Below are 19,876 nucleotides of genomic sequence, written 5' to 3' on the forward strand. Positions count from 1 at the left end.
AGTAAGCTAAGAACTTAGAGTTTGAAGGTAGACTTTGTGGCTCTGTACAATGGCACTATTACTTTAAAATTTTCTCCCTTGGTAATTGGCTCCTTGGGATCCCTAGACTATGAGACTCCTTGTCAAGAACCAGCACCTTCCACATAAACCCTCTGAACATGGAGTTTATTATGATTGTCACTAAACATCTCAGTATCTTCAGTCATTTCTATTTTATATCTAGATACTTTGTCACCTGAAAGCAGGTTTTCAAGTGAGTTTTTCTTTTACTTTTTTTGAGACAGGGTTTCATGCAGCTGAGGTTGGTCTGGAACTCATTCTACAGTCAAGGATCATGAACTCCTGATCCTCTTGCCTCCACCCCAAAGTGCTGGGAATTATAGGCATGTATCACCTTGCTTGAAAAATTTACTTAAAAACTAAATAATTTTTTAAAGACAAGGTTTCACTTGAGTCATTCCAGCTGAAACTTTACTCTGTAGACCAGGCTGACATGAAACAGAGATGTGCTTGCATCCACCTTCCAAGTGCCCAGATTAAAGGCAAAGGCAAGCATCATTGTACACCATACCTTTGTTCTTTTAAATTAGTGACTAAAAAACAATGGATTACCACATCATTACTCTGTTACACGTGTGGTACATGTCTTCCCTCGAAAGACAAGCTGGGGATGAGAACTGGAAAAAGTATAAGAAATTATACATCGCTTGGAAAAGTGGCAAGAAAATTCACTGTAGAGATATAGATTAAATTGACCAAAACATGTTTATTACATTTATTGATATTACAAATGGATCATACATTGTAATGCAGTATCTGTTTATACACTATACATTCATCTATATTGTGAACCGTGTCACTGAAATGATAGTGTCAGAGACTAAGAATACGGCTGAGAGAGTGAGTGCTTGCCTAATGTGTGAGGCCCTGGGTAAGAGCCATAGCACCTGAAAAGGTCCCGAACCCGTGAATTTCATCAAGAGCTATGTGCTAGAGTTAAAAATTCCATTTTTTTTTTTTTCAAGCTCAAACTTCACGAGACAAAGCTTGTGGTCTTAGGGATGAAAGGGCATAATCTTGGCTCCGGGGACTGTTAATCCTTGACATTAGTCACAAAGAAGTAGAGTATGGTCAAGGTTAATGTGACATACCTCTCCATTCTCATCCCAGTTTCAAGATGCCACTTTGTAATTTTGGGCAGGGAAGAGTGAACAGGACTTTTGTTAAGGGAGGATTCTCCATTTTCTAAAAAACAAAGCTATGCCAGCTCTTCTGGACACTGGCTCCAGGAACAGGTCATGAGTCTAACGCGATGTGAAACACTCACATGACTAGAATAACTTTTGAAAAATCCAGAATTTGCAAAGAGAAGTATTAGAATATCTGAACTGCAAATTATAAAGGACTTTCAATACAACTTGACAGATTTTTCTCTCCGTCCACCACGTGGGTACTAGGGATGGAATTTGGGTCATCAGGTTTACAGGCCAGGGCCTTTACTCATTAGCCATCTCACCAGTCCTAGATGACAATCTCCTTCTGTCATCTAAAAGTTTTTTAAGATCCTGTCTAGATGATTGACACAAACAAGCCACAACAGAGCCCCCAAAACTAAAACCAGAAAACCGAACCAAGTAAGCCTCTTGCTCCTCTTTAGGCAACTATACCAGGCAGAGAAATGTCTGGGGTATCCCTTCCTCAGATTAAAAGGCTATTCTTGTCTCTTCACAACCTGGTGTGTCTATTAGTCCTAGGGAAAGAGAGCCTCTACACAAATGGAAGTTCGGGTTGCTCTCTGTTAGGAGCAAACGATTAGCAGCAATGTCTTCTTTATTGGAACAAAGAATTCCTTACAGTAAAAGTTCCCAGACGACCCATGAAACAAGAACCATTTAATACGAGCCACTTACGACATGCTCTACTTTGAGTCCAGCACACCCCTTCCTGAAAAATACACAAGTTCACACAGATAGTATTTGAGTAACAAAGCTGCAAATCCATCAAAATGTCAACAAAATCCTAAACGTTATGAGGTGAAAAGATTACAGGTAGACACAGGGCTTCTTAGAAAAGCTAATTCAAGTGAAAATCAGCATACATTTTTTCATAAATGTACTGAATTTAAAATGTTACTGCATCTAGCATTTAAGCCCCCGCCCCCATACTGGGGACACAAGGTATTCCTAATAATATACTATTTTTAGTGTACACTCAAGGGTATCTAGTTTAATCTTTAAATATATGCTTAGTAGTATAAGAAATATAAAAAGCACAAGGACAATGATGCTTGAGAAACTTTATGTGCTGGAGACTTAAGCATATGATCTACTGAGCTACATCCCTAGCCTGTATTTTCTATTTCCAAGGCAGGTTCTTACCAAAGTGCTCAGTCTGGCCTTGAACTCAGTCTGTAGTTCAGAAGACCCTTAAGTGTATGATCCTCCTGCCTCTGCCTCAGCCTCCTGAGATGGGAGTACAGGTCTGCCTTAAGAAAATGTCTCCTTTTTACAGAAGCACTATACCCTACACCACTCTATTCTATCAGGTGTAGGGGGGAAGACAGACTCATGATTCATAGCCAGAGTGGCAACTGATTCAACAGATGAAACAAAGTTTGGGGTAGATGTGTCATGTGGAGGAAGTGTGAAAGTTCACTTGGTAGTAGATAAAACAAACCATGTCAACAGAACGCATGGGAAAGCCTAGATGGTGAGACTGTAGAATGCATTACAGGGAAGGTAAGAAATTGGATGAGGACAATTTTTACCTTTTTCCTTAAGCACCATTATAGCAGATGACATGGCTCAAGCAATAATTATCCTGTGTCTTCACTATTTCCTTAATAACACTCTTTGCACTCTTCATAAAGTTGATGACTATCTAAATCTTGTGACCATTCTTAAGGAACTTCATTCATGCTGGGTGCCATGACTTAAGTGCATGGAAAATGTAGATTCCACACTAGTCCTCAACTGTATATCCTAAGAAAAAAATCATTGGTTAGCTAAGCAAACATTTTTCAGATAGAACTGTCTCCTAATAACTTCTCAGTCTAAGTATTCTTTGATGGAGATTCTGACCTTGACCTACTTTATAAATCAAGAAAGTGAGAGGTGAGAGGTGCACAGAAGTGATAGGCCCACAACTCCGGCGGTCTGCCGTGTCTAAACCACACTTACATGCCAAGGGGTTAAATGACTAAGTTTATATAAACTAGACTGCTTTACAGAGCACCTCAAAATTCTGGTAAGGATTATTTTGGTTGCTTCTGGGTATGTCCTTGGAAGAGATAAACACTAAAATTTGTTCCCAGAGTAATTGTCTTCCCCTTGTTGAGTCTCACCCCAACTGAGGGCCAGTATGGAACAAAGATGTTAATACTTCCCATCTGAAGAACTTGACTTCCCTGGCCTCTGGATTCAAATGGAAACAACTCTTTCCTGATCTCGTTTGCTGGCTTTTAGGCTACAATGAATGTCACGGGCTTTTCTGGTTGTCAGGCCTTCAGATGATGACTGAACTGCCACCCTTTTTGGATCTAGCTTGACAATTGTGGATTTTAGAAATTCCCAGCTTCCTTCACACTAGCCACTTCCTTATTACTTTCTACATGCACATCCCATCGGTTTTGCTTCTCTGGAGACTCCTAACACCAGGGTTAAAAAGAGATGAACAGAGATTGCACTGAAGTAGGGATTGGGCTGAGCCACACAATCCTAGTGAGCAGACTTCTCCAAAAATGCAGCTTCTCCTATTGAGAGCTACCATTGAGTAATGGTTATGCAACAATGGTTAGGATTATGATGAAGTCTTAGTAACAACGTGAAGACCTTATAAAAAGGGACACCAGTCTATTCCCTCGTCTCTTGGCCACATGAATCAGATGAGGAACTTGCCATCACCAAGAAAATGCTGGAAGAGATGCATTTAAGTTTCTTGTACTGTTCCCTGACTTACTGTTTAATGTACATGGACCTAACTGTAGCTAGCAACAGATCTCAACCAAGGTCATAGCAGATGAAACTCCCGTTTTCCACCAAAGTATATAGATGGAGTTATACATTCCTGATGGGGGGGAGAATTCAGCAAAACAAACACTAAACATAGGTATGCTCCCCCCCCCCCCCAGAACAGTCAGCTGCCCAAACAATGTAAACATTTAGAATATCTGATTTTGTGCATATTAAAAAAAATGCAGTTTTGGGGCTGGAGAGATGGCTCAGCAGGTAATAGAGCACTTCACTTACTGCTCTTCCCAAAGACCAGCTCATCAGTTCCCAGCACTCACGTTAGGCAGATCACAAGCACTTTTAACTCCAGTTCCAGGGCACCAAACGCCCTCTTCTGGCCTCCATGGGCATCCTCACATGTGGCATACACTAACACACACACACACACACACACACACACACACACACACACACACACCCATGCAGATAAAAAATTATTTAAAAATGCAGTCTTATTTTTACAGTGTTATACTATTTATAATATTTCCAAAGAGACAGTTGTATATTTTTAGCACCTTTGCAGAACTACATTAACAATAATTTGGGCAAGAACCTCAACAATAAACCAATAAGACCCATCTGACTGACTTTTTCTCTCTACCAAAATATTATAACTCAATTTTGTAAGTAGTTCATCTACTTTTAAATTCCCACAATACAGGGTCTTTCCCTTCAGCTCCTCTGGCTAGCTGCAGGTGCCCTAAAGCAGAGATGGGGTTTACCACGGTATAAGTGTTTTTCAATGCTTATAATTATCAAAAATTAATCTTTGGACTGTGTTTATTAGCCATTTCTTTAAAGACAAAAAGCTGAATATATCCAGTTTTATATGAACATGTCATCTAAACTATTTAGCAATTTCTTCTGTAACTTATAGTAAATATGAATTAAACACACAAAGCATACACATACTGAATTAAAATGTCCCAAATCTAGAATGATTAAGAAAAATATTTTTCTCAATAAAAAAATTAGGGTATGAAACAATATATAACACCCACCTGCAACTGTAACACCACGGGTGTAAATACACTCATTTATTCTCTATCAAGTAGCACTTAAAACAATTATTTGAAAGCATCATCATATTTTCAAGAGAAGCTACTTCAATCTTCACAGGTCAAATTATTCAGTAATAAAAAAATCAATTTTGTTATAAAGTAAAAAAATATGAAGACTGCCTTGTTCTTTGGCTTCAGAACTAAGTTTTCATTTGACCACTTTTTTGACCATTTGGAGGACCTGACTCCTTTACGGGACACATTATCTCCTCACCTAAGCTAAGCTGGCAAGAGCATGTCCACTTCATCTGCAACTGTGTGCCAGAACAAACAGGCAGGCAGCCATGAAACAGTAGCCTGCAGGGTCCTGAAAAGTAGTAAAACTGACTCAAAGCTAACTGTGCACAGTACTGAACACCATAAGTGACAATGGAAACTCCCATCTTTGTCCTTCGGTAGGTACACCCTGGAGAGCATCCCCTATCTCTTACAGTCCCCTGGCTTCCTTCTCAGACAGCTTCACCTCACTTCAGCTCATAATGAAGAGCATTGCCCTTGTGCAACACCTATTTGGTATGAACTGTTTTTCTTTATTCTGAAATCAACGTTTTGTATGGTTTTTAATACCTGGTTGTCTGGAAAGCAAGGATAAACACAGACAGAACTACCAAAATCAGACCCTAAGCACAAGCAAGAATGACTTCAAGCACTAGGCTGCAGCTTTTTCATAGAGATTGTTTAATATGAATACAGGGGCCAGTGAGATGGCTCAGTGGGCAAAGGTACTTTCTGTGAAACCCTGATGCCAAGAGACAGGCCTCTGAAAGGAGAATCGACTCCATTATTCTCTGGCCACTCTGTGCTCACCATGGTACATGGCACCCTCCCCCAACTAAGAAACCAAAGGAAGGTGAGGTGGTTCAGCAGGTAAAGGCACTTCCATTGATTCCAGGACCACACGGTAGAAGAGAACACTGTCCTGCTCAAGCTGCCCTTTGATATCCTCCCTTGTGCCAGGACATGCACACAAGCACTCTCCTTCCCAAACAGAATGAGATGTAATAAAAAGAATGACAGGGGAAGTTTAAAAAAAAGAGATTTGACATTCAGAGTTGAATTTGGGGCAATGGTTTAAGTTATATACCACATAATATTTAACATTTAATTAAAATAGTGAATAATGTAAGTAAGTTGGTAACGTTCATTTTGGAATGAAAAGTTAAGTATACCACCTTCTAACTAGAGGAGAAGGCGGAATTTTTGGAAGCAAAATTAGCTAACACCACTTTCTATGCAGACAAAGGATCAGTAACTAGTACCACCTTGTTCACAAAACTCTTCCTGGTGGAAGACAAGATGACCTCATCTGAGTCCCCGGGTGAGAAAGGCACTGTGACACAGTGAGGCGGTAAGCATCTGAGGGCTGAGAGCTGACTTTACCACAAAGTAACTGTGGGGACTTTGCCACACACATATGGGAGGTGAGGATGGTGACTGTTCCTACCATACAGCTTTTGTGGGATGAAATGTGATAATGCACATAAACACTTTAATACTGGTTTAGAATAAGCCCCTCAATAAACATTGGCTATTATTGTCACCATTATTTTATAGGTGAAGAAACAGACTAAAAAGATTAAGTTCAAAGATTACTAACAGGCAAAGTTATAAGTAGAATTCTAAATATATTCCTACTACCCTGTATTACCTATATGGATATGTCCTTTTAATTCTTTTTATGCTATGAAGTTTTGGTGGATGAAGCTATCAATAGACAGATTCAATGGCATAGACGGCACTCTTGATTTAAAATGTTTCTTTTCAGGATGTGGTCTTAGTCAGGGCTTGGTGGTGCTCCTCTGTAATCCTAGCACTGGAGAGGCCCAGACAGGAAGATCAAAGACTTGGAGCCTGGCCTGGGCTACAGGGTGAGATGAAGGCCAGCCTGAGACCCACTTGAAAAATAAACAAATGCATTACCAAGTCAAGGAAGCAGACAAACAAAAGGAACTAGACTCTTCGGAGAATCAGGGTGGAGACTAATCTAGGTTTCCAGGAAGTAAACATTGACCTTAAAAACTTATGGAAGAAAGAAAGAAAAAGAAGGAAGGGAGGAAGGGAGAGAGGGAGAAAGGGAGGGAGGGAGGAAGGAAGAAAGGGAAGGAAGGAAAGAAGGAAGGAAGGGAAGGAAGGAAGGAAGGAAGGAAGGATAGATCAAGGGCAGAAAAGAAGCAGCTCGGAAGGCAGGCAGAAGGCTGCACAGTTGGCTTCAGGACTATGTACATAACAACACAGACCAAAGCTACCCAAGTCTAAAGCATCCTCCACAGGACTTGACTCACTCTGTACCTTGTACTAACCATAACGTACTGTAAAGTCATTATGCAGAAAACAGGGAGTTGACTTCAACGGTTCCAGAGTTAAGAAATAAAAGACTAAATAAGGCCTTCAATAGCTTTATTGAAATCTGTATAAATAAACATGCACATTTCAAATGTAAACTCAAGTGAACCCAATGCTGACAAAATATTAACCTCTGTCATGCAGGAGGTAAGTTTACATTAAAAAAAAAAAAAGAAAGAAAGAAAAAGGAAAAAAGGAAAAAAGGAAAAAAAAAAAAGGAAGAAATGAAACAAAATAAAACAGCCAAAGCAGCTTTTAAAAGACCAGGATGAAAAACCAGCTTTAATATCACGATATAAAGCAAAGCCATGATCAACATACCTTACTTATCCTGGTCAAATGCATTTTTTTTCCTTTTTTCTTTTAAAATGCTAACATAAATAAATAATTTACCAAAATGTGCACTCACAGAGTGAACTTTTATTTACAATACACAATTTATATCTATTGTATTTGATTAGTTCAAGTGAAGAACATTATACTTTTTGCTTTAGTAACAGTGGGACACAAAGCGATTTCTCAGGTAGTCATATGTGAAATGTGCCCCAGCATTTCGTTTCCTATTAAAGGCAGTATTGTATGCCAATCAATGATACATTCCTTCAACTGGATCATAGGGAAAGAAAGCAGCCAATGAAAATGTCTCAAATGTTCACACGTCTATTTGGCATCCTGGATCCTTGAATGTGAGAAACTAAAATGAAACCCAAAGTTCGTATGCTTCCTATGCTGCACAGGTCTGACTCTGGGAACATGCAAATACCACCTCTCTTAGACAAGTTACCTTCTGAGAAAAGCTGTAAGGCTATGGTGAATTCCGTCAGGAACACACAGAGAAAGTTAACAGACCTACCTCTATAGCCAAGTTATCAATGAGTTAAAGGCTAGTACATGAACAAAAATCCTGTCACCTAAGTTTGATGCAATTATTACTACAGATACAGAATATTATTCAGCCTGTCCTTACATTACAGTAATTGGGAGAGCTAAAAAGTTGCTAAATTACCAAAAATGGGGTAAAGAAAAAATAGACAGCAAAAAATTAAAATTTGGACCAACAGTGGATTAAAGATAAGCATTTTAAACCAAAACGAATTTGAAAATGTAAAGAACAGATTCCAATCGTAGTGAAAAATACTTACATGTAGCTGAAAAATGACTTTCGATGGAGCATGGAACCTGTTCCCATTGGTGAGTGAGGTAAATGTCATGTTTTGCATTTTAATGATACAACAAAAGGAAAATTTTCCAAAGTTATCTCTCATGGTATGATGGAATTTTTTTCTTTTAACAGACCCACATTGATTCCCAGGGACAGATTTGAAGACTGAGTATTCCAAGGACACACTGTAGTATTTGTACCACACTGATACTGCAGTGAGAACCGGAGCGGTGCAGACAGCAGCCTAACACACATGAACTAGATTACCCAAGAACTAAGTTCAGCCATAGCTTTCTTGCAGTATTATTAGAGCAAAATTAATGACCGACATCCACAAGTTTAACATTTGTCATCAATTAAGTCACATCCAAAAAATTAAAGAAAACATAATTCGTCAAAACAGCAGCAAACTTAAAAGGGATTTATTTGTGATTTCCTATATATATTTAGCTTGTAAATACAAGACTGTAAATGTATTAAGAGACAATTTCTGTTAAAGTTTTCATTGTGTTTCACTTCAAGTACTGCACAAGTTAAAATCTGATAAAGGATTTACATTCGGTTATCTGAAACGCCTCATCTCAGACTTGTGTTTTAAGGTGGTGGAGGACTCCACTGCCGTCGCCACCACCAGCAGGAGGGTCTCTCTATGGCTTCTCGGGCTCTCGTTAGTTAGTGTGCATACAGTTCTCGTTTTCTAGGTCATTGTCATTGCTGTCTTCATCACTTTCTAGGGGGATGCCTGTGGCAGCTGAAGCACCTTTCGTTTCTCGGTCCAGGGGGAAGAAGCCAGTCCCACTGAAAGTGTCCTGTCTCTGGTAGAAGAGGACGTACGCTGCTTTGGACTGCCAAACAAGCACAGGATGTCAGCACACAGAGACAAAGAGTTACATACAGCCCAAACACAAATTCACTTCCTATAAAGATAAAATACAATTCTGTTCTTCTTTCTTGTAACTTTAAGGTGAATGTTTTTGTATCCAACACTCAGGATTGGCCTCCAGTGTAATGTCCTCTACTATACCAACATTTCCCTGATAATCAAAAATGGTTTCCCAGGATCTACTGGGAGAACATTGAATTTTTTTTTAAAAAAAAAAAAGACATGAAAGTACAAGAGGAAGATTGAGGAATAGAACGGGGAAAAGTGGATGGAAGAGGGACAAGAAAAGAGGGGTGAGCCCTACCGAAGCATACCCTTCTCACGACAATGCCATGAAGAAACCCAGTCTTGGTATAATTAACATGTGCTGGTGAAAATACTCCCCCTCCCCCCGTTTTGAGACACAATTTACTTGTTTAGCCCTGGCTGGCCTGGAACTAGCTCCGTAGACCAGGCTAGCCTTGAACTCAGAGATCCACCTGCCTCTGCTTCCCAAGTACTAGGACTAAAGGTGTGCAGCCACTACTCCCAGCTTGAAAAAAAATTTTTAAAAAGAATATTTTCCATCAATTATAACAGTAGATTTTAAAATTTATTTTTTAAATATTTTAGTTTGTATTTGGTCTAGTCTGCATGTAAAGCATCACTTAGAAGCCTGGAGAGCCAGAAGAGGGCACTGGGTCCCCTGGAACTCGAGTTACAGACTTGTGAGCTACCATGTGTGTGCTCTGGGAATTAAACCCAGGATCCACTGGAAGAGTAGCCAGTGCTCTTAACCACTGAGCCGTACTTGTGGCTCTTGTATCATTTAAAAGATAGCCCAGGCTGCCAAGAATGAGCATATGAGTCTGTAGGAAATGAAACCATTTTTGCAAAGCAAAGGAAACTATCATCCAAGTAAACCGACAGCCTACAGAATGAGAGAAAAAAATCTCTGCTAGCTGTGTCTCAGACAGGGTTGAAATCCAGATAAATATACAAAGAACTACAAAAATTAAACACTCCAAAATCAAAAATGCCAATCAATAAATGGGCCAATGAAATAAACAGCTCTTAAAAGAAGAAACTCAAATAGCCAATAAACAGTTTTAAAAATATGAACTATGTTTAGCCACAAGAAAAGGCAAATTCAGAGTATCCATCCATCTCACCAGTCAGCATCAAGAAACTGCTGATGTGCTGCTGAGGATATAGGGAAAGTGAACCTTTATTAACTGCTGGGGCAGCGTAAACCAGCACAGCCCGTTATGGAAATCAGTATGGGTTCTCATAACATTAAAACGAGAACTACCATATGGCCCGTCCACACCACTGCTGGGGATGTCTCAAGGGACTGCACAGCCTATCAGAGGTACCTGCACATCCGGATTTACTGCTGCTATATTCACAGCAACAGGGAGCCAGAAACAGCCTTCGTGTTCGTTAACAGACGACTGGGTCGAGAAAATGAGGTATATACACACAAGGGGTTTTATTCAGCAGTCAAGAAAAATAAATGATTTAGAAAATATTATAATAAGTGTGATGACTTAGACTCAAAAAGATAAAAATCATGTTTTCTCATAAGCAGATCCAAACTTTTCATGTTTTTTGTATGTACGCATGTATTTAATATCTTAGGCATGCATATATTTGTTTGTATGTATGTAAGTGGGTGTGAGAGTGGGTCCAGACAATGAAACCATCTAACAAACCATGTGAAAGGAACAAGAAGCTTTGAGGAAAAGGGATGGGCACATACGACGCGGAAGTGGGAAGGAGGCTATGGGGGTTGAGGGGTACATGGGAAATGGGGAGGAAAAGAAAGCAACAAAAATTTGCTTGAAAATGTCATAATGAAACCTAATATTCTGTAAGCTAACAACACAACAAAAGATAGTTCAGGTTGACCTGGAACGTGTATCATAGCACAAGATGGTCTGGAACTTGAGATCTACCTGCCTGAGTCTCTGAAATGCTAAGATCATAGACATGTGCCACCATACCAGACATCTCTCCCTGGCTTAAAAAATATTTAAGTTTTTTCTGCATCAAAAACTGCTACCCAGAGAACTTCCACTCTCCACTGCACACACTCTCTCTTCCTCTCCACTGGGCTCCCAGAGTGTGGCCACCATCTCCTCAACGGCCCTCAGCTCTGTCACCCCGTCTGTCCAAGGCATTCTAATGGAACGGCTTTCCATGGGGTCACAGCATCTCAGTCAGCGGTGGCCTTTTATGGTAATCCTGGTCTGTCTCTCAGGAGCACTAACACCTCAGAGTCCTGGCCCCAGTGACTTTGGTCTTTGGTGACACTGCCTCTCTCTCCTTAGGTTCCCTCTCTTCAGGTTCCCTTCCTAAACCGTTGAAAACACTTGTTCTGCCCGAGCAATCTTCTAGATACTGAAGTCGGACCGCGCGCTCTTAGCTACAGCAATTGCTGGAGTGTAGACTAGTGTTCCAGAGGCTCCTTTTTCTTTTCTATTTTGGAGACTGGGTTTCTCTGTGTAGCTCTGGCTGTCCCAGAACTCCCTCTGTAGACCAGGCTGGTCTCAAAAGGCGTGCACCACCATGCCTGACCCTCCAAAGGCCCTGCAACATCAGCTCAAGTTTTCTCTTCAGTTAACTTTTTATTACTCCATAAGAAGCTGAGCCACGACCTCAAACACCGAAGACATACTTACCACAATTTGTTCTTCAGATGCAGTGGAGACACTACTGTCATCAAAATAGTACCATTTTCCGTCATCTTTATTTTTTGCAAAAGCAGTATCTAGTGAAAAAATATAATTACTTCTATCACTGGAATATCTATGGCTTTGGGTGGATTCCTCAAAACTCTATGATCACCTACATAAAAAATAATCTGCTAAATGACATGAGTATCATCTATACCAGGCCTAGTATACATTTACTCGATTTGACAAAGGCTTTTAGAATAATTTCTAGCAATTTAAATGACTAAGAAATATTTTTTCTAAGGTGAAACTTGTGACTTTTTCAGATAGGAAAATGACTTTGTTTTTAATTCACAGAAAAAAAACTAATGCCAATTAATGGTAATTACCATTTATGTAGTGATTATGTGACAATACACAGTGCTATGCATTGTATCCACATTAAGATATCTTCTTCTTCTCATTGTAAAGCTAGAAAACTAAGGCTCCTAAAAGAATCATTTGTTAAGGGGGTGCTGCTGTTATGTAGCAGAGCTAGGACTTAAATTCAGGACTGCTTCTGACGCCCACATCCGAACTTCTATCATTTATTTAAATTCCCTGTGACATTCATTGTCTTTTCTCATAACTCTACTCAATCTGTAGTTTCTTCACACTAGAGTTCTTTTCTGTCTTTAACAAAGTATAGAATAAGAAGAGAAAGATAAAGAAAAAAAATGCTACTTCTTTCTTCCTTCCATGCTCTGTATAAACTACTCACTTAAAACTCCCGTGAGCTAACAGAACACTTCCCAACAATGGTTATTCCCATACGCTGGCTAATCGTCTGCGTGAACTCAATAGCTTCCTTTGCACATCTCCTCAGACACCTTTTCCCTCCCTCCAACCACCAGGACTGACTACTAAACAGCTGTGATGTCTCTTGCTCTGTACTGTATCTAGGATCCACCACCAACAGTACCATGCTGATGGCTCTGTATTCCTTCATGAATCTGCATGAACTCAGCTCAGGGAAGTCCACTGCATGCAGCGAGTCTGCTAGCCTGAACTTAAGAGAACTACTGAGTAGACAATGCACTTATAGAAGGAACGTTGTCAGTCCTAAAGAAAATATGTAACCTATGAGACTGAATACATAATAAACAATAAACTAATACAAGCCTTTCAAGATATTAGCAAGATACACCTTTGGGGAGGGTTATTAAAAAGTAATAGTGAGGAACGAATAATAACCACAATAAAAATATAGCCTCAAAGTAACTATGAACAGCTTTAAATAAATTGGACTTTGGGTGAAATGGATATACATTTACAGAAGCAGAAAAATGTTCCAAATCTATATGTAACACAAAGAAAACTGGTAGTCCAATAATGGAATAAGTAAAAATGTTATGAGGTAAAGCCCATAGTTTCACTGAGAATTCTTGTGTACCTGTCAGACAGTTACTCCCCATATTATTCTGATGATTTCGGGAAATAAAAAAAAATTAATCTAGTTTATTTTATGACCATAAATTTGATTACAAAGTGAAATAATAACAAAAGACTAATTTATGAAAGACAGTGTTAGCAATCCTGATGAGTTAATGAAATCAACTCTGCATTACACGTGACAAAAAGACATGTCACAGGAATGGAAATCTATTAGGTGAGAGTGTCAACTGTTACAGTCAACCTGAACTACAACCTGGCACACAGTTTTGTCAAGAATGTCACTTCAAAGGAATCCTGAGTTAACAGACCACAATCAATGACATTTTTCAATCTTAGAGTAGTAGAAAGTTAAGTGTTAATTTAAATGAAAAGCTACAGTGCAATAGATCTAATCACCAGTGGTAAAAGCAACAAACAGATTAAATAGACATGAACCATCATGATTAAGTCTAAAGTCTCAAGAGAAAGAGTTACTGAGATCAATAGTTAGTACCTATTGCCCAAGTTAACACATTTGCACAGTTTAAAAGAACACAGCACCAGACACAGAAGGAAAGAGTGAAGAATGGGGGCTGGGGAGAAGCACCCTGAACAGACAAGATGCTTCTTCTGGGTCTTCAGCTGAGGAGGGGGATTAACTAATTCCTTTAGAACTGGGTTTTAAAACAAAAGTTATACAGCTGATTCATTGATTCACTCATTTATAAATATTGAACAATGATTACATGCAAGATACATCTGACATTTTATTTACTTTAAAAAGTATTAACTATCTTACAGGATAAAGTCTACAGATTGGAAAAAGGTTAAAAGGTAAACTATCAACTTACAATGACCACCTCCCATCCCGCCATAGTGGTTGGAAACAGCAATCAAATTATAGCGGCAAGGGCCTGCGTTTGGATTAATTAAGAATTCTGACATATCCAAGTCACTGTTAAAAAGGAAACCAGAAAAGTTATGCTTTCTTTAAAAGTGATGAAACATTTTTCTTTTAAAGCAATAAATTCTAGTGCCTTCTGTTAGTACTGACTCATATATATATACACACATAATCATTAATAACACACACACACACACACACACACACACACCCACCCACCCCTCATACTAGAAATTACCCAGAGATAACCTACCAAACAAATTATACACATATCCCCGAGATTTGAATGTTTGGGAAATCCTTGTTTAGGGGTTGATAATTGGACACTGAATGCTAGTGTGATTAATGCTTTCATGCTATCACATTTAACTTACAGTGTGCCAGTGAAAAAATTAAAACAAAAAGTGAAAAGCAACTTCCTTTTGAACACTCAAGAATTAAAATCTTCAAGAATCTACTCTGCTACTTTCCTAAACAAGCATAATCTCTAACTGTGCTCTAAATGCGGCTCCCACCCTCACTAAAAAAGCATCTGTTGCTGTAGAGGGAGATCATTTCCAGCCATAACTGGTCAAAACTCAGAGGCCAATGGACTGTGGAGGTGCTTGTTTCCAGTGAATATAGTTACAACAAAATTGTGAAATAGCAATCCTAACAAATTATTACAACTCCTCAAAACTTCAAGGTTTAAGCTGATCCAATTATACCTGACGTTTACTAAGGAAAAATAAGAATATCACCACATCATTTGAAAAAAGAAGGCCCTATGCTTACTGAACACAGTCTGAACTTACTTGATGGGGAAATCTACTAAAGTGTCTAACTTGTCTCTCATGTACCGACTGTAGGAAAACCGCTTGAGATGCACCACAAGCACCGGAGGCAGCGACCACAGATCCAGCTTCTTTGTGGCTTGCTGATGTTCTTTACAGTTTGGACAGTACCTGTAAAGAAGAAGGAAATAAAGCTTGACAGAGGCTCAAACAAATGGTTTGTATTAATGGAAACTACAGAATAAGAAATCAATGTCTAGTAAGTTCTAAATTTTATCAGTGAGCAATTACTGTCCACTTAATATATATGACATGAAAGCAATTCCTCACTCTCATCTCACACACCTTTCAGATAAGCTTGACCACTACAAATGTACAAACACTCAAAGCAATGATGAATGGTTATTGGAGAGAAGACAGTCGTGAGAGGCAATGTCACCACTGTAGTACTTTCAAAAAGGGGTTAGCATCCTCTTTGGACTAGAACTTACTCCATAAAGACCTTACTAAACTAGCACGGAAACCCAGTTAATACTTGCCAGCATGACCAGAGTAAACTCTTCAAACATTCAACGTCCTTTCTTACCAGGGGTCTTCAGCACCGAGTTTTTCTTTTGTTGTAAAAAGCTCAATGCAGTCTTTCAATTTCACAAAGGGTTTTTTGGGAGGTTTATATTCCACACTTTCATGTTTTTCAAAATCCTAAAGAGAAGTATTTCTTGAGTTAAGAAAACAAGTTAAACAAAACTCATCTTAGTGACACACCTTGAGCATCCCGAAAACTCAGACTACAGAAGCCCCAGCAGAAATGTGTCTAGAACCTCTGTGGTTGAGTCAGCACACAGAGAGCATGTTCAAAGCCAACTCTTCCCCTTGAAAAGTAAAAAGGTTTTTTGGTTAACTGCTAAAATAACCTGTTTGTAGCATCAGGGGAGAGGACAGAATCAACTCCGTCACATAAAGAATGTAAAACAAAAGCCAAGAAGCAGTTAGGGGCTCACCTCAGCGGCGTTCTCATCGAAGTACCTCTTTTTCAGATCAGGATCCCAGTCCAAAGCGAGAAAGGATCTTTCTAAGGTAGGAAAAAATATTTTTGTTAACAATGTTGTAAGTTTTAGTGTTATAAATATATCTTAATGCCAACATATACACCAGAAAACCCAGCAATCTCTTTAAAACAGAGGTTTCTACTTGCACTAGGTGGTCAGGGCAACACTGACAGCTGTTTCCAAGTCACTGAAATAATCCAAGAGTTAAAAACAACACAGCTGGGTGGTGGCGGCGCACGCCTGTAATCCCAGCACTTGGCAGGAAGAGCCAGGAGGATCTCTGTGAGTTCCAGGCCATCCTGGTCTACAGAGCAAGATCCAGGACAGGCTCCAAAGCTACACGGAGAAAACCCTGTCTCAAAAAACCAAAACCAAACCAAACCAAACCAAACCAAACCAAACCAAACCAAAAAAAAGAAACAAACAAACAAACAAAAACCAAAAAACAAAACAAAAAACAATAAAAGGTGTGAGCACACATAAACCAACCTCATTGTAGTAAAGATTATCACTTACTATAGGAAGACATTAAGGCTTTTGTTCCTTAGAGATAAGTAATTGTATTTTTTTGATGACAGGCTACATTTCATGGTCTTCACCTAAAAAAACACTTTGTTCTGCTCAAGTTCAGTGTTCAAGCTATTTCTCACAGATACTTACCATCTAGCCGAAGCTGCCTATCGTCAAATCTTATATGCCTGGTGTCATCTTTGATGTAGTTGATATCAGTATTGCCTAAATTGATGAACTGGAATGTAAACAATCGCTTTTTGTGTCCCGTGAGTTGACCTTTGCAAGTTTCGTCAGTACACAATCCGTTTTCAGAGTCATTATCTCCTCCAACCGAATCTTCAGACTGACTGTTCTCATTCTCTGAAGGAAGCTCTTGGTCCTGACTGGACTCGTCGTCTGGTTCATCTGTCTCCATCTCACCTGGGTATTTAATAGAGATCTTGAAGTTAACCTGTACGCCATTTCAAAAGTCTTAAATGTTGCTTTTTCATATCTTCTCATGTGTTCTATTTTATTAATCCACATCTTAACGGAGAACATGATAAAAAAGTCTTACTTGGTGAGCCTTCTTCATGTATGCCATTTGGGCCATTCCCATTAATATTCTGGTCCTCACAGCAACGCAGGGGCCCATCAGTTTCTTCGGTTTCAGTAGACATCTTGACATACCGGCTGCAGTAAAATCAGGTAACCAACAACCAAAGGTAACTTTTCATTTTACTTAATAAAACTAACAATTTTAATTCAAACTCTAGATCTAACACTCATATAGTAAAGCTGGCTAATAGTTTTTTATATTTAAAAACAACCCAAATATAAATTAAGTATTTACTTCTAGGGTCCCCCCCCCCCCCGCCTATACTTCTAGGGTTTTGCTTTTTTTTTGGGGGGGGGGGGTCTTTTCGAGACAGGGTTTCTCTGTGTAGTTTTGGTGGCTGTCCTGGATCTTGCTCTGTAGACCAGGCTGGCCTCAAACTCACAGAGATCCACCTGACTCAGTCTCCTGAGTGCTGGGATTAAAGGTGTGTGCCACTGCCGCCTGGCTAAGGTTTTGCTTTTTATTGTTGCTGTTTCTGAGACAGGATCTCACTGTACATTTGCAGTTGACTTGGAACTCTCTATGTAGACTGGGCTGGCATTGTACTAGCTCCCCTGTCTCTGCCTCAATTCTGGAATTAAAGGTATGTGCCACCACACCCAGCTATATGCTCTTTTTAATTACATGTTTGTGTGTGTGTGTGTGTGTGTGTGTGTGTGTGTGTGTGTGTGTGTGTGGACACAGAGGCCAGAGGACAAACTTGTAGCAACTAGTTCTCTCCTTCCACCTTGTGGGTTTTTGGGACTGAATGCAGGTTGCTGGTTGTGGTGGCAAGCATTCTTACCTATGGAACCATCTCATCAGCTCTGGATTTTCCAAGTTTTATATGTTACAAGTAGAGCACAGTAGATCATTTCTCAACTTAAAAGCAAGAATTTTGTAAACCGTTCTCATTTACATGATGATATTATTGTTAGGAACATTTATAATTGTGTAATGTGATCTTTATACATGGACCATGAAATTATAATGATTTGGAATATAGAAAATATAAAGTATGTCAGCTGTAAAGGGTAAAAGAAAGGCCTACAATGGTATCCACCATTACCTTATTTACTTCAAGCCTTATACAAAAAGCAAAGATTGTGTGGGGCACTACCTCAGGAAAGCTGTCACGAATCAATCTATCTATGTATCTATCTATGTATCTATGTATCTATCTATGTATCTATGTATGTATCTATCTATTTATGGTTTTTTGAGACAGGGTTTCTCTGTGTAGCTTTGCACCTTTCCTGGAACTCATTCTGTAGACCAGGCTGGCCTTTAACTCACAGAGATCCGCCTGCCTCTGCCTCCCGAGTGCTGGGATTAAAGGCGTGCACCACCACCACCTGGCCCATTTAACATTATTAAGATTTCTAGTTTGTACTTATATTACAGTTACTTGTCAACTAAAACTTCTAACTGTAAACTTTTGGTGTAAAACAGCTAAGAATTCATGTTTCTGTATTTGAAATCATCTCAGCTGTATATTTTATGTGACCAAGTCAGTGGATTAAATTGTAATTTTATTTCTACTTAATTATTTACTTTGGGGGTTTTGAGGCACTCATTTATGTAGGCCAGAATGGCCTCAAATACGCTATGTAAAAGAGGCAGGATTAGAATTCGTGACTGTCTGGCCTGCAGTCACAGGCGTGTGTCACTGCCACGCTGGCTCTCATCAGTTTTCTATCTGTCTGGTTTGCTGTCTGTGAGTAACAGAGACGTGTCGAACACTCCAGTTGTACCTTGAACAGGGACATTCATTAGCTATTTCCTATTTTATTCTCATGTTTATTTTGCATAATCAGGCTTATTTGGCACTTACCACATTCTCAAGAGTAGGAGATTATAGAGTTTATCTTCAGTATTGTTTCGTGGTACAGCCATAAGAAAAGGCTGACCAAACAGTGAAGAGCCAGTATGGTGGGTGTAACTTGAGTGTCTGAATTTTTCTCTTAGGCAAACAGGAATAACCACATGTTCTGTGTCTTCTGTCCTGTTGATGTTAATTTCGAACCTACGAGGGTGGAATGACCATAATAACTTCTAAGTTTTATGTTACTTCTTTAAGTTTTTTACCCCCTCAACCATAGGTTGCAAATGGATATTATACTTACACGTAAATGTCATCGCGCTCCATAATACTACTGAGGTTTTCATCCATGGCAAATATCCTGTGAAATCTATGATTGTATATGTCAGTGACTGTCATCTAGAAGGAAATAAATGTCTATTAAGCTGGTTTTACAATACTGAGAAACTGAACACCAATTCACGCACTTCAATCTCAGAAACATCTCACCTTCTCTGCAGGTACTCCTGACAACGCAGACAATGCTGTACAAAGATCTAGTATATTTCCAATTTTGGGCACAATAACTTTGTACTAAAAACAAACAAACAAAAATTCATAATGAATTCATGACATTGGAAAACACCGACTGAGGTTAGTTGAGCGTGGGCTTGTGACTGCCCCACACTCGGGTGTCTCAGCACTTCTGTAATCTCGAAAGCTCCCGAGA

At 39.3% G+C, this 19,876-nt stretch overlaps 1 protein-coding gene across 3 annotated transcripts in view; it reads right to left on the reverse strand.

Annotated features, from left to right (window-relative positions):
* Positions 1 to 8,981: 8,981 nt before the first annotated feature.
* The window catches only part of Usp15 (ubiquitin specific peptidase 15), a 95,150-nt gene continuing 84,255 nt past the window's right edge, over positions 8,982 to 19,876 (reverse strand). For all 3 annotated transcript variants that reach the window (XM_036169853.1, XM_036169852.1, XM_036169854.1), the window contains 11 exons: positions 19,657 to 19,740; positions 19,472 to 19,566; positions 19,180 to 19,371; positions 17,325 to 17,440; positions 16,916 to 17,188; positions 16,208 to 16,278; positions 15,793 to 15,908; positions 15,228 to 15,377; positions 14,381 to 14,484; positions 12,123 to 12,211; positions 8,982 to 9,421 (listed from right to left, as the gene is read on the reverse strand). In XM_036169853.1, the coding sequence (XP_036025746.1) occupies positions 9,245 to 9,421; positions 12,123 to 12,211; positions 14,381 to 14,484; positions 15,228 to 15,377; positions 15,793 to 15,908; positions 16,208 to 16,278; positions 16,916 to 17,188; positions 17,325 to 17,440; positions 19,180 to 19,371; positions 19,472 to 19,566; positions 19,657 to 19,740 (1,467 nt within the window). In that variant the 3' untranslated portion in view covers positions 8,982 to 9,244. The remainder of the gene's footprint in view (positions 9,422 to 12,122; positions 12,212 to 14,380; positions 14,485 to 15,227; positions 15,378 to 15,792; positions 15,909 to 16,207; positions 16,279 to 16,915; positions 17,189 to 17,324; positions 17,441 to 19,179; positions 19,372 to 19,471; positions 19,567 to 19,656; positions 19,741 to 19,876) is intronic.

The sequence above is a fragment of the Onychomys torridus genome, chromosome 20 (assembly GCF_903995425.1).
Source record: "Onychomys torridus chromosome 20, mOncTor1.1, whole genome shotgun sequence".
In the NCBI taxonomy this organism is placed as follows: domain Eukaryota; kingdom Metazoa; phylum Chordata; class Mammalia; order Rodentia; family Cricetidae; genus Onychomys; species Onychomys torridus.